This window comes from Pygoscelis adeliae, unplaced genomic scaffold (genome assembly GCF_000699105.1).
Source record: "Pygoscelis adeliae isolate BGI_AS28 unplaced genomic scaffold, ASM69910v1 Scaffold122, whole genome shotgun sequence".
Lineage (NCBI taxonomy): Eukaryota > Metazoa > Chordata > Aves > Sphenisciformes > Spheniscidae > Pygoscelis > Pygoscelis adeliae.
In genome coordinates, this window is record NW_008824358.1 from 3,455,930 (window position 1) to 3,471,153 (window position 15,224).

Genomic DNA, 15,224 nt, shown 5'->3' on the forward strand with positions numbered 1-15,224 from the left:
CCCGGCGGGGCTGCGGGCTGCTGGCGTTCAGCGCCTGCATGAAATCCGCCCGTGGGAGCGGAGGATTCCTCGAGGAGCTTCTCGGTGCTTTTTCCCCTCAGCTCTCTTGGTTCAGGCGATGGTAGGCGTGAAGCGTTATTGTGGCGATATTTAAGTCTCGTGAAGCTGGATCGAGCTGACAGTTACCTGAAAGAATGTTTGTTTGGTTTTAAAAGCAGGTTTGAAGTTTTCTGGATAGTCCTTGGTTTTTACAGCTTACCGCACAGAATCTGAATCCAGGAGAAACTAAATTAATTGAATTAATAACTTTTCCCATGCTGTGAAGGTTTTCCAAGGCTGAGATATTTCCGTGCAAGGTACTGCTGAGTAGGATAGGACATTAGAGGTGTAACAGATTGTGGCTGGCACGGGGAACGCCAATACATCCTGCCTCGACACCGTCTCTTGCAACACAAAAACTAGGGGGATACCAAATGTGGCTTACAGGAGCTAAGCCCAAAACGTAATCAGGTGGTTCGTCTGTCAGTAGGCATTGTAGAATTCGTTGCCAAAGGATGTAGAGGCAAAAGAATTTCAAAGAGACACTGGAGAAAGGTTGGAGGAAAGATCTGTTAAGGTTTACCGGCAGGCAAACCACACTAGGTCAAAGGAGTCCCGCAAACCAGAAATAACTGGCGGCAGAGAGCACTTGGCAGAGGTATATGTCCAGCACACACGTATTTTCCTGTGGCATCTGTTTGTCCCCGCTTTGGGTGACAGTAGACTAACTGAACCTTTGCTCTGAACAACTGCGGTTATTCTTATGTGCCTCCTAGACTTTCCTGGATATCCAGTAAGGGTGAGCGCCTCACTGGGAATCTCTCTGTTTTCCGTGTTTTTCTAAAAATGCAGGAACTTAAGTTTGCTGAGAGTTCTACCCCATTATTAAATTTCGGCCAAAGAAATAGTCTGCTCTAAAGTTCTGGGCAGAGAGAGCGACCGGAAACCAAATTAGCCATAGTCTTCTAGGAAAAAAAGCATTATGAGATCTCTCACAAAAACGGTAGTCCTATATTTGAGATGGGAAATAAGACATCTCAAAAAATTGAAGGGGCTAATGGATAGAAAAGACTTCCTTTGCCTTTAGGGCTTTGTATGACAAAAGGGGATGACATCTGGTTTTTGGTTGTTTGGGGTTTTTTTTTCCCCTGTGATTTTAACAGATTGATTCTTTAGTTGCTACAATTTTAGAAGGAATTTCCATTTTATGTTTGGCTTAGTAGGTCTTAGCTCCACCTGCCTTCTCCATTCAGTAAAGAATAACATGCCATGCAATGCACTTTATCAAAGATAAAACTCTAGGGAAAAGCTCAGCATACCTTTGTCAGAACTCTTGACTTCAGATTTTTCTAGGAAGTACAGAAGCTTTTCCTCGAGTCAGTGGTCTTTTTGGGTTGGTCTTCCAATTCCGTTGTGCCTTTGATTTAAGACAAACGTATCCTAAACTTTCTCTAGAGGACCAAAAAAAAAAAAATCCAGTGATTCTAAATATGGCGCAGTTAAGTGAGTCCTTTTATTGTTGAATTCCTGAATTGTGTTTATGCTAAGCTTTTTTTCTTTTCTTTTTTCAATTTTAGAATTATCCAGGATGTCTTCACTAACAGAAAAGGACAGACCAATTGTTCAGCTGTTGCTGAACGCTGGCACTTGCCCACGATGTATTTTGAGGTTCTGCTGCGTGGGATCACAGACGCTTTATAGACATCCATACAAGGTTTGTTCTTTGTATTCCTAATTAGAATGTGTGAACACATGAATGCGGTGTTCTCTGCACTACCTTGGAGGAGAAGGTTGTTGTATTCTTGGGCTCTTTGCCTGAGAGGAAAACGCTTTGCAAAACAAGTTATGAAGAATGACTGCTGGTATACTGTACAATTTTGAGAAATTACAAGAATCATAGAATATAACAATTGTTGCGGGTTAAATGTTAAGTTTGACTGTGAAAGTTGCTATGTGTTCCCTGAAAACACCAGAAACCAGGGCACGTTAGCTTCTGTACAGCATGGCTCTGTCACTTTTGAAGCAGAGCAGCTATGACTCTCCCCTCTGTTCTTTTTCCTTTAATGTAATAAGTAGTGAAGGGGCTGTGGGCAGTGCAGCTGATGCAGAGGAGGAACCATCTATGCTCCAAACTTTTTTGCTTCATACTTCCTCCTTCTTTCAGTAGAATTGGTAGGGGGATGTAACTGAAGAATTACGGAGCACAGGTTAGGGATAAATCTTCCTTTTTCAATCAGTCAAACACAGTGTTATTAGACATCCTTTTTAGCTGACCTTAGTGCTGAAATTCAGCGTTCTTCAAATTTTTCCTAGCTGTGCACAATCATTCTTGCCTTTGTTCTTGTATTTGATACTCCTCAACTTGGTTTTGGCTATTTACTCCTCCTCCATATTGGTTCTTTGAGACCTCTCTCATTGTGTTGGCCAAATAAACATCTCCATTTACCTAGTCTAATCCCTTGTCTTTATGCTTGCATCTCCTGGTGTCTGTCCCAATTGTTTCACCTTTGTTCAAGTTTAGACTCTGCAGAATTCATTTTTGACATCTTTCTTCCTTATCCTTTTCCATTTTCTATCAATCATTTGAGAAGTGTTCATTCTGTATGCCATTTTGTATTCTTTTGCATCTCTACCTAATTTTCCTCTGAGTTGCAACAACACAGTAACTGCTATCTGTGTCACTGAAGACCTTTTAATAAATCTTTCTGCACTATGTCTTGCCTCTATCTCTCATCCTTCCTAAAATTCAGAGGTATGCAGGTAATTCTTCGCTCTCCTCACCAGCACGTCCTTTAATTTTTGTAGGCTTCTCTCTTTATATGAAGTTCTTCCTCCGTATTTAATTTCACCCTCACACGTACCTGTTCTCATTTTCTTTTCATACTATACTAGCCAACTCTCTTCCTAGTCATCTGGGCTAATGGAGTTGGAGGAATTAAATTCTAATGTAGTCTAAAGGACAAAAAGGCAATAAACATCTATTTTCATTGAATAGCGATAGGGCCAAAGATAAATGCATTTCTGCAAGTCAGGTCTGTAAAATGTTTTCACCGTTCTTGGATGATAAAGAAGTCTGTTCAGCAAAATTCAATTTCTCTGGATGACATTTTGAGAGAAATACAGCTTGGGGCTTTTTAATTGTGTAGATGTGTTTTGATATAAATTCCAAGTTATTAATTACATACACGAAGGCTAAACTGGAATGGTTAGTACTACCTTTTAGAATTGTGTTTGTAAGTGCTTGTTACAGCATTGGAGAACAGAGGAAAAAACCACAACAGTATGATTGCTCTGTTTGTGTTAGGATTTGATGAAGGATTTAAAAGAATTTCTGAAAAACAATCAAGAAAAAGAAGATACGGTTTGTTCTGACGTAGTTGATCCAGCTTGTAAGAGAATCAGACTCGAACACACAGAAGAAGGGCCTGGTGATCTGAACCACAATGGAGCACTCCAGCAGATTCCTTCGGTTAATGACGGAAACACTGCAATGGAGGACTCAGCTGTGAAGGTTTGCAATGTGTGTTTGGGAATTCTTCAGGAGTTCTGCGAGGTTGACTTTGTTAAAAAGGTAAATAAGCAGTTCTTAATCTTTATGTGTACTTTTATTGGAGCTTGTGTATGTTGGGGCGTACGGTATAGAGCCGGTGATTAAAAACACCACACAGTTAAACAATTGAGAGAAAGATACCGGAAAACAAACCAAAACATTTAACTATTTTGAATATTTGACATGTAGATGGCGCCATTCAACTACATACCGCTCACTGACGGTGTTTGCATACCTCCTGTGCAGCGGGGAAATAAAATTTCTCGGTGTGACCCTATTTTACCCAGGCCTTGTCATAATGTAACTTTTCAAAAAAATAGCAGTGCAGGTGCGATGGAATGACTGCTAGGAGCACACTTTCCTAAGAAGAGGACTAACAGATACATGGTTACAGGAATTTAGGAGATAACCTGAGGATCGACTCCTTAGATGACAAGGGAAACCTCACTGTAAATGGTGACCTCGCTTCACTTTTCTTATGTGAAGGGAAAATGAGGAGGCATCAACTGCTGTGCTCTTCAGCTTAACTACATGTTCCTAATATAGCATGAGTCTGTCTTTACAATGTACTACTATTTAGAAAGCCACAGAGGAAGAAAATGTTTTGGTGATAAAACAGATTGTAGATAATGGAGAAAATACGAGTTAGGAGAGAATATGGGCCTAATGAGTGTTGCAGACATCATCTCTGAGCAATAAAATTGCTTATGTGGCAAACAGAAATATGAGCAAGAAAAATCACATTTGCATTTGAGATGTTTAACATAGAAAATAATTTGGTTTAATAGCATGAATATGTCTAAAAATGAGACTAAACAGAAAGCATAGTATATCGTTTCTGTTGTTGCAGTGCATGATGTTTCTTTTTTGCTTCCATTGGCAGAGTATGTATATTTTTACAGAATTCACTTCTAAGACTTGTTTCAGAGTTACTCTCTGGAGTAGCAATGGAAAATCTGACAGCATTTGTTAAGGCACCACAAAACCTGATTATTTTATAAGGAAATTTCCTTATCTGAGATGTTGATTTCACCTTGAAAGCTCAGAATTCATCTTTAACATTCACTAAAATCTCTGAGACTTTGGATGACTTCTCCATGTGTGCTTAAACTTACTTCCAGTAGGGACATCTAGCCATCGGCTCTCGCTAGCCTACTTTAAAATGTTTGATATGTGTTTGGGTTCCTACTTTATTTCCAGTGACAAACATGATTTTTTTACGATGAAGAGTGATTATGAATTAATACTGTGGATACCTCTTTGTTCCTGTCTTATCCCAGGATCTTAAACATTTTTATTGTCGTAGAATTGAATCATTGCCATGAAGAAAGACATTCTGAGTCAGCTGTTCTAGCCTTCGGTCACTGAGGTGTAATTCGTTGCACTAAAATTTCGGTATACAATTGGTCTTAGCCTTAAAATAGCGAGTTTGGTTGTTTCATAGCGGTAAGGATACAGTTTATTAGTAACTTTTTTTTTAACAGAACAGAAGAGCTTATATTTCAATAAGTTGTTAGGGATTTCTCTGGTTTGTATGTTCAGCACCTGTCTGAATGTGTATTAACATGGATTTACAGTGATTACACTAGAATAAAGAATATCCTAAAAGGTTATCAACTCAGTTCCATTGCTGTGGTTTAATATTAAAATCCTTCTCTTACAGGTGTGCCAGAAGGTTAATTCTGCTGACTACCAGTTCACTAGTTTTGTATTTTCTGTGTCGCTACCTCCACAGCTGTCTGTTAGGGAGGTAAGCGTTTACAGATATTTCTTCATAACTTAAATGCGTATTAAAGAAAGTAACTGTGGAATGTACAAGCTGGAGGTGGTTTGATTTTTAATTGCTATTGTTTAAAAAAAGCCAAAAACACGCTAGAAGTGAAGTCTGCTGTCCCCTTCCTTGTTGGCATTATTTTAATTAATAAAGTGTCTGAGTCACCTCAATTTTCAGTTAGCCCAGGAGTTAGTTTACATCTGAAAATCTAAAAGGAGTTTCTTTAAACCCTCGGTGTATTGTTCCCTTTGGTACAGATGCCAGCTCTGCTTTGTGGATCTTCTCGGAGAAGGAACTGCACAGCTGGTGCCTTTCCTGAAATAAATGATAATTGGTAGTGCAGAATACAAATGAAGGAATTTGAAGATGAACTCTTTAACTGTTCAGCATTTTAAATGATGTGAAAATACATGTTTTAATAGTCACCTGTCTTGGGCATTATTGAAAGTCTAGATTTGTAAAACTACAGTTTATAGCAGTTGTAAAACTACTGATTTTGATGGCAATTTTAATCAACCTTAAATTGTTTACATTTCAGTCATTTAATTACAGAAAATGATGATAACATGGAGAGGTGTATAACCCTGGTAATTTTTTTTTTTAAATTGAGGGAGAATGCTAAGCATAGTATAGCTTGATCAAGAAAATGCCAATTTTTGCTTAGTTGTGAGATGTTTTATGATGTTCCCCTGCTTTCTGATAAAAAATGATGCAAAAATACTATTCTAAAGGGCAACATGTAAATCTTTGTGATAGATGCCTGCTGTGGTAAGATGTAGTAGAAGCTTCAGTGAACATGGCAGAAAGAAGCGTAGGTCTTCTTGGATTTATATATAAACTTGGGGTGAGGTCTGTTCTTATCCCACACAGTTTGATTGTTAAATAATATACTACACTTCTAGTGGTGATTTGTACTGTTAGTTCTGGCATCTCGGGCAGATGCCAGTGTAATAGCTGCGTTGTGCTAACATATATTCTACTTCTAAGTCTTCTTGAACACAAGATTCTCTACTTCCCATCTGAAATTAAGCCTAATTGGTGCGTTTGCTTCAGCTGCCACTGTGTCTGGTAAAATAATACCAGAACAAATTGCTTTGTGCTTTCTGAATGGAGGAACTCTCCTTACTCCCCTTTGATTTTATGGTCATCCAAAAAATGAGATATGTCAAAAAACCACTTTCAGGCTAGGTGAGTATATGGATGCACGCGTGCGTGCCCATGATGCTCTGTAAAACTCCAAATGTAGGTCAAACTTACTCTAACTTTGTGCCTGGTGTAAGCTTAGGTGTTTAAAAAAAGAGGAGCCTTATTATTTTTAGGGTACTATTGATCAGGTCTTTTCCATTTCCAGTCTATCTTTGCTAGTCATTACTGAGACCTCCCTTACTCTATTCATTATAGCCTCAATGAGCAAAAACAAAGTGATACACGGAATCTTTTGGCTAGCGTCCCAACTGTAATTCCCGTGTTATAAAGTTCTCAATACATTTCCATTATGCATCTTCAGCTTGACAGCTATACTTTATCTAGCTTAAAAATAACTTTTTTTTTCCCCCCCATAGCATAGCTATGTAACGATGGAGGCAAGGAAAGAAAAAATTGGTGCTACTGTTCTTCCTCACCCTCCTTGTGGGTCTTTGCCAGAATGCCTCGGTAGAGGGTGTTATTGCATCGCAGTTCTAGCTCAGTGACGTTCTCGCGCTAATCTCAACAAGCAGGGCAAGTGTTTCTGTCTGCTTTCGTGGCAGCCTTGGCTGTAAATGGAAGCAAAAAATAATAGTGTGCTTCGGAGAGTTCCTCTTGCTGATTGAAATATTGATGATAAACTGGAACTGTGTGGACTGGGAAAACTGACTTGGCAAATGCAGTTGGTAGAAACCCAGATTTATTGCTTTATATAACTTTGTCTTCTAAGTGCAATAAATTATTAGTTTGATAAAAGGGATGAGATGTAACATTTAACCTGTCCATCTGCTTCATTCAAAGTATCTTGTCCTTATGTTCAAGCAAACAAACAATACTACAGTGCTCGGTACAACCAAGGGAATAGAAGTTGTGATGTGGGTCCAGAAATGAATAGGTGGAGTGAGATGAGTGAGTAGGAAGCTCCAAAACCAGATCTGTTCTCTTTGGAAACAGTTTTGGTTTGTCGGGGAGCAGGTCTGCATTAGGAAGTCCCTGCTGTCCCTTCTATTGCATCCCTTCAGCCTCGCAAATGCAAAATCAGCTGTTTGTGTAGCTGTGCTCTAACTGAGGGGGTGAAAATGGGTGATGGTGGAGAAAGAAGCTCTTTAAAAATCACGGGGGTTTATTTACCACCTATCCATTTATCACTTCAGAAAATAATTGGTAAAAACAGTTCCTGTTTTACAGTTACAGAAAAGCAATAAGTAATATAATATGTCAAAATATCTCAAATATCTCAAAAAGCTTTGTGTTGAAAAGAGGTCTTTTGTTAAATTCTGCTTTTCATTCTTTGAACTGCACTGTACAAGAACATATGTAATTTTATCATAAAAGAACAGCCCAAAGACAGCCTCCCTCCCATTGACCTTTTCTATGACACGCAGATTTTCTCTGATTTCTTTTTAACAAAAAATCAGAAACTGCCTTTTAATATTACCTTCAACTAATTTAATTATGACAGTTGTCATCTTGCCAAGTCTAAAATGTACGATAGGAGCTGAAGAAGAGCGGGACATAAAATTTACATTTGCATAGTATTTGTATCTGCAATGCAAAGAAGCTATCACCTCTTTCCACAAGTAGGATATTTGATTAAAATAAATCATAAATACAGGAGTCCCAAGTTTATGTCAGACAACTATATTGGAATATGAAGTGAGTCATGCCCTTCAAAAGGGTGACTGTTAGCTGTGTCTGTAGTCTCAGTTGTGATCCATCATCCTGGTACTTGCTACAAGGACATTGATGCAAATAGCATCTGTAGTCATTACTCCCTGTAGGACTGTGTATACCTCATCATGGAATTCCCCATCTCAAAGCTCTTTTCTAATACAGTGAAAAAATGCTGTGGCTGGGATTGCACACGGTATTTCAACTGTTGCCACTGTGATCCCTCAGATAGCATTAGAATAATATCCTGCAGCTTGTAATCAATATAGTGCCTGAGCTAGTGTATTTCAGAAATATATTTGCTGTTAAGCATTGCCCTGCAGGCTTGAGCTCTGTAATGAGCATTTTTCATTTTCAAACCACTTCACAAACATAAAGTAATTACGAAGTAGAGGGATCTGATCCCCTGCTTCACGTACAGCTGGGAGAGAGTAGAGCAGGGGAACGAAGGCATAGGAGTAGAGGGGGTTGGCTGGCTTGGTGTTTGAATGTGATTTGGAATTTGGGATCTTTTGGCTTCTGTGCTCGCAGTACCCTAATCTATTGTTTCCTCCTAATTGAAAGGGAAAAGTAATTTCTTTAATTCTCTTTCAGTTTTGAAGTCAAGAGAGAGGAGCTGAAATTTGACCTGCGGTCTCATTTTAGCATAGCTACTTACATGCAGAAGTTTTCTCTATTTTGTAATTGTACCCCCGTAAAACAGGGGAAAGGAGTGAGATTAGCCACCCGACTGAGTACCAAACCTACATGTTCTTTAAATCAAGGCATACGAGATTTTTTAAATTGGCATTTGTCAAACGCAGATTTCTAGACCTGGTTCTATGGTTGTCATATTCTCTAGTTCAGAATTATGTTCAAGGAATTTCAATTGGAAACTATTTTTATTTATTATTTTATCTGGGTTATTATGCAAACCCAATTACAATATACTTCATGGTGTTTTGTGAAGCAGTCTTATTCATACTGTCTACATATGCAGGACACTGAATCACAGTGAATTTGAGTAAACAGTATTCCATCAATACAACTATATTTATTTTGTTCAGTAGCGTGCTGTTTTGTGTATCGTGTATCTAACAAAGTTTGTGTTCTCTCCCCGCCATCCCTCTTTCCCCTTAATATTTCTAGCACTGTTTTTAGGATTCCCTCATTCTTTTAGATGTACCAAAGGAAGGATAATGGACATTTTTTTGATTGAGTTCCTCGATCAGCCTGTAAAAGAGATCTATGATGTGGTTACTTCTGGTATCAGTGAAAAGATGATGTGATCCTGGCTCTGCTCCTTTAAGTTTGATACATGTTTTCAAACCTCTTCATTAGAATTATTTCCTTGACAATAGACAGTAATTCTTGCGACAGGGTTTGGAGGGAGGTTATTCTCAAAGCACCATATATGAAGAATGAAAGACAGGGAAGGGGTTTAAAATTCTGAAGAATTTAAATCAGTGATGTTCCCTGCTTTTGAGATACCAACTCTTGTGGACATTGCATGTGTATATATGGTTCTATGACAAGTGTATGGAGACACCTGTCTCTGACAGTTTACTAGTAGTCTGCAGTCCACAGATTGAAAACTACTAATTTTGATTTTTTTTTTCACTGTAATTGTTTCAAGCCAAACAACTTGGTTTTCGGAATTCATCTTCAGTGAGGATGGTGAGACTAGGTGTCCAGACTGTGTATTGACAGTACGGGTTCTATTAGTCAAGTGGCATCCTGCCAGTCTTAATGTATTTTGTTGTTGTTGTTAGTGGAGGAAGAACTGAGAATGTTATTGTTGTTGTTGCTTCGTTGTAGGAAGTTTTGAGGGGAGTTTTTCTCTTCTTATTAATTGGTTTTGCACTGGTAGGCATTCTGTTGAAATGGAAGCATTGTACGGGCCTTCTGAATACCTGTGTCCAACATGACTTTTTTCCCCACTTAATTAAAGACCTAACAGAAAGGCCATGGGAGGTCAAAGTTAAAATTCTGGTTAACTGTAATGCACTTCAGTTTAGTAAGGTATGTTTTCATTGTGGTGCAGAGAACGGCAGTCACTCTTGGCCCACGCAGGGGCAAAACTTAAAGCCTGAAGTGCTGAACAATTACTACATTGAAGTAATAGATCATTTTGTAGAATCAATATGTCAGTACAAACAGAAGTGAGTGAGAATGCAAAGAGATGCACCTCTAAAATGTTTGGCTCCCCAGAGGAGAGTTTGGGAAAGATATGCTTTTGGAAGCTTTTGGCATAAGCAGTGTTGTCTGGAAGTCCAGTTTCTTGATCGTTTTTAATTTTGTTCAGGTCCGTTAGGGTTGCACTGATTTGATGGCTGTTGCTCCTTTGTGCTTACTTTTGGATTTTTTCTGTTGTCCTTTCATACCACTGGTAATTTTAATTCTGCTTTTGATCTTTGTTATAACCCTTGTTAATTCTTATACTGCTGAGTTCCATTTGTTGGCTGGGACACCTAAGTGATGGTTCATGGTCTTCTTTCCTGGGCAGCGTCGCATCTAAGGGGCCTGCTACATTCTGTTTCTTTACATAATAAACATATATAAGGCTGCTAGAGGAGAGGAGTAGAGTTTGAGGGGGTATTTACAGTGCGCGGATTCAGGACAACCAAGCATTAGAGCAGGTTGTCCAGAGAGGTGGTGCAGTCTCCATTACTGGAGGTTTTCAAGAACTCATTGGATAGAGCCCTGAGCAACCGTGTCTGATTTCATAGCCGATCCTGCTATAAGCACAAGGTTGGATAGAGACCTCCTGAGGTCCCTGAATTATCCTATGATCACAGATGTAAAGCAAATATTGCTCCGTGGAACCTCTGCTCAAAGAAGTGTATCAGGAGCTGCAGAAGGTGGTATTTACAGAGAATCTGCACAAAGCAACAGAGGGGTAATTGGGAAATGAAAAAGGAGAATTCAAGGTTGAATCTGCCCGTGATTCTCAGATCACATCTTCCAGCCATTCCTGCGTATGCTCTGTGATAAATGTTAGTGAACTCAAGTGTTTGTACTAAAAGCTCCCTCTGATTTCTAGAATTATTCCTTCTGTTCCTCAGCTTTCTCGTATTCAGCCTATGTCTCCTTGTGCTAAAGTGGTGTGCTTTAAATGAGGGGGCAATCCTCAGGGAAAGGGTTCGTGATTACCATAAGACCAAGTATGTCTTTTATTTCATGTTTTTTATAATGGATGATAACTGAATTTGATTTTTTTTTTTATTTATATGTCAAATCAGTTTTCATATGCCATCCATTGAGACACTTTTTTTTTTTTTCCTTTCATTTCTCTGTATGGTAGGTAACTGCTAGTTGCGCTTGACTTAGGCTGTCAGAGTCTTTTTCTAGTTATAGTGTTAATAGCAAGTTTCAAAGTGTGTTTAATGCAGCCTGATCTTTTTTTTAAAGCCAGATAGGATTTGAGGTGAATTGCAAAGTGATGTCTTACAAATAAAAATGAACACCAATTCTATCTTTCCACTTCTAAAGCAAAAGCTAAATTAAAATCCTAATTCTTCCTTTTTGTCCTGAGTTTTTAAAACATTTTTCCTTCTGCTAACAGCCTCTCAAATTGTTGGGAATTTTGAGCCTTAATTTCGCTTGCTTTTTTTTTTCTCCCCCCCTCTCTTCTTCCTGGGCATGGCTGGTGACCTATAGTGTGCTGCTTGGCTGCTGGTAAAACAGGAAATGGGGTGAGTAATTTCTTTTGGCAACCCTCATACCACTTCTGTTAGAGAGTTCTCCAGATTTAGAGAAAGGAGAGATACTCTTACTATAACTTTTTTCCAGCATAGTAGAAATGAGAAACCGCTTAATGCAGTGGACCCGCTGAGACATGTACGTTAAGAGAAAATTTTAACTGAGCAATTAATGCTGTATTTTCAAGGTCAAGACAGTTGCTTTCATATAAAGGTACTTCTGCTAACAGTTGTGGAATATGTAGACTCACTTCCTATGTCCTCGGCTGAGATTTTAACTTACTTTGTACCTTCAAAACTAATGATAAGGAAACTCATAATTGGGATGTGCTGTCATTTTATTTGTTTTTTTTTTTATTTTTTATTGTCCATAGCTTTTGCTGTATCTCTGACAAAAACTCCTTTATACAGACACCATTTGTCTATATAAATGTTGAGCAGACAAGAAGTTAATTTTGTAGTCTTGTTATGATACTGTTGTCCAGTTTAGTTGATGCTTACAAAGGATAAGATGGCAGCTGGTTTGTTTTTTTTACCTGGTTTGACCTTAATTGGGGTTTCTTATCTCATTTGCCTCATAGTGTGATTATAGCTAGGACGTGGCGTTTCAACTCGGAGTGCAGGCTGTCTGTCCAACTGTACAGCTTTGAGTTAGCTTAATGGTCCTGAGATGCCATCTGCGAGCCAGAATCTTCTTGCACGTGGAAGACATAATGAAATACAGACCTCTTCAGGTTTAGCTTACATTAATAGTGACTGAAAATTGTTAGTCAGATAATGGTGAAAAGTCAGTAGTGTAGCGAGAAAGAGATTAGTGCAGTGGGTGCAAGTTAGTTTTGACTCTTCTTTTTTTATACCTCAGTGTTTTGAAATCAATTTAAACGCTTGATTCTTTGTCTACTCCAGGACACTCCCATTCCTGGCCAAATGAGAACAAATGAGAACATATTAGAGCCATTTTGAACGGATAGATTATCTTTGTGGGCAAGAGGAAAGAAATCCACTTGTCTCAAAGTTAGTTGAGGATACCGAACTAGTCTTTGGTGGAAGCCATCTTGGCTGGAAGTACCATTTCAAGATACTCACAGAAAGCTAGACTAAAAGGTGATGAATCACTTCCTACTTTGAGACTAATTTAAAAGCGATTGTTTCATTAAATTGCTTGAGGGAGGATGAGACCCTGTAGGGCAAATATTGCCCACAGAGCCTACCATTGGTGCCATTTTTATAGGAGGACATGCGCTTTGCTCTGTAAGTTCCCAAACAAGTGGTTTGAAATCATATGCTGGTATCCTTACAGGCATCTGCTCCTTTTAATTTCTCTCTCCATAGGCAAAGGCACAGGAGTCGAGGCCTGGTCTTGTACCTACAGAGTTGGTCATGCCTCAGAGTTGAGCCTGTCCCAGCAAGGTCAACTGAGGTGGTCATCTGGGCTTTTCCTTTTAGGAATTTGTGCCCACTGGAGTTCATGCCTTCCTTTAATGAAGGACTGGATCGCCCTTTTAACAATAAAAATAAGTCTAACAAATTTTTTTTTTTGGTAAACAAAGTATTTTTGTGCATATCTCTTTCTCAGCTCTTCTCCAGGTAGACTCTGGAAAGACTTCTGCAACTTTTGATCTACCATGAAGCTATGGCATGAGTTTCCTCAGGGCATGTTCTTTTACACAGAAAAAAAAAAAATCTATTTTTAAATGTTAGTGGAAAAAAACCACTGGCAAATAGAAACAGGGCAAAACAAGATATTTAGGCTGGAAACTGGACAGGAGGCTCCTTAGCAAGTAGCACAGGTGCTGCCCTGCAGGATCCAGATACTCAGTTTACTTAAGCTGAACTAGATGTTGATTTACTCTCAGAAGGATCTTCCCTCCATCTGCATGTGCCTTCTGTCTTTCTTGTGTTAACAGAAGTGCTTATGTGACCACCCAGAGAGCTGATCATCTCACTGATCTGGCTGAAAAACAAAACTTTCTTTGGTGGCTTAGGATTTGCTTTAAATGGGATCAATGGACTGGTATTACTTACCATGCTGCGTAGTGTCAGCATGCAAGTGCTGGCGCAAGAGGCAGGGAGGAGGCAACATCGTCCTAAATTGGCTTGAGCTGACTGTAGCTCGAGTAGCTACACCTTTAGCTACTCTCTGCCAAACTCTTATGTGTTTATTGGGAAACATCTTACCTGGAATTCTGGTCTGGCCTTAATGTTTCCTCAACGCTTTGTTAATTCAATACAAAGATTCAGCGCCATTGTAGGAGGTCTTGGAACAGCCTTTCATTCTTTCATGCCATGGTCTGCATGCTTAGTACTTTTGTCCTTTTTTATTTGTGCATTGCTTGTTTACCTGGCACTAGTTACTTAAGTTTGTCTTGAAATACTGTATGTCATGTATCTATCTTTGACAGAGTCCTGTGCAAGTTATTATTTCTTTGTGTATGTGATTCAGAAAACTGGGCCTTTCCTTGGCAAAGGATGACATCGTTCAGCTGAAAGAAGCTTATAAGTGGATTATTCATCCCCAGTTGTCAGAAGAGTTGGCTGTTCCTGCCGATGGAAAGGTGTCGTATAAATAAGAAAATACTTTCTTTCTCTCTGTTTTTTTTTCTTTTTTTTCATATGTGTTTGTGTGTGTATATATATTTATACACATATATATGAGGGGAAAAAATAAAAATATATACTTTTTTCCCCTCATTAACAGATAAACAAGTTGCACTGTTCTTATATTCACTGTAGGGGGAAGCAAGGGGGAAGTTCTTTTAACCAGAGGTCTCCAAGTCTCAACACTGAGGGGTCCAGTCTTCACTTTTGTACACGTAGATCATTGCATCTCCTGAAACCATCGCAGTCTTTTGCTAAATCTCTTGCTCTTGGGCTGCCATCCTCCTTTTATCAACGGGACTTTTTCAGTTTTCTCATTTTCCAGGATCTCTGTTTTCCAGAGGCTAAGGAATGCTCACACATGCCTTCTTTGCTCTCCTATTACTGCTAACGCTGTTACTGCTCTGTGAGATAAATTGTTCAGGTTGTTAGCATGTTAAATTATGTGGATAAAATGTATTTCTGAAACATACTGAAAGAGGACAGACTGGTCCTTGTTCACTTTAATGAATGCTAGAGATAGGCATGTTGGAACCTGCAATACCTGTAAGTAGGAAATAGAAATGTTTTTTCAAACCCTGTTTTCAACTTTCAGATTCTGACTAACAATCTTAAAATGTTTCTGAAATGCATTGACTGAACATGACATGCAGATGTTGCCAGACCAATTGAGAAACACCATCATCTTGAATGTAAAATTTCTGCAAACATGGCTAAAATTCCTGCT

The 15,224-nt window shown here is 38.9% G+C and overlaps 1 protein-coding gene across 1 annotated transcript in view; it reads left to right on the plus strand.

Moving 5' to 3' along the window:
• The first annotated feature begins 1,622 nt into the window (after nt 1–1,622).
• The window catches only part of PUS10 (pseudouridylate synthase 10), a 31,606-nt gene continuing 18,004 nt past the window's right edge, over nt 1,623–15,224 (plus strand). Inside the window, exons 1-5 of the mRNA XM_009319584.1 lie at nt 1,623–1,753; nt 3,344–3,610; nt 5,253–5,339; nt 11,859–11,893; nt 14,343–14,454. Coding sequence (XP_009317859.1) covers nt 1,628–1,753; nt 3,344–3,610; nt 5,253–5,339; nt 11,859–11,893; nt 14,343–14,454 — 627 coding nt within the window. The 5' untranslated portion in view covers nt 1,623–1,627. The remainder of the gene's footprint in view (nt 1,754–3,343; nt 3,611–5,252; nt 5,340–11,858; nt 11,894–14,342; nt 14,455–15,224) is intronic.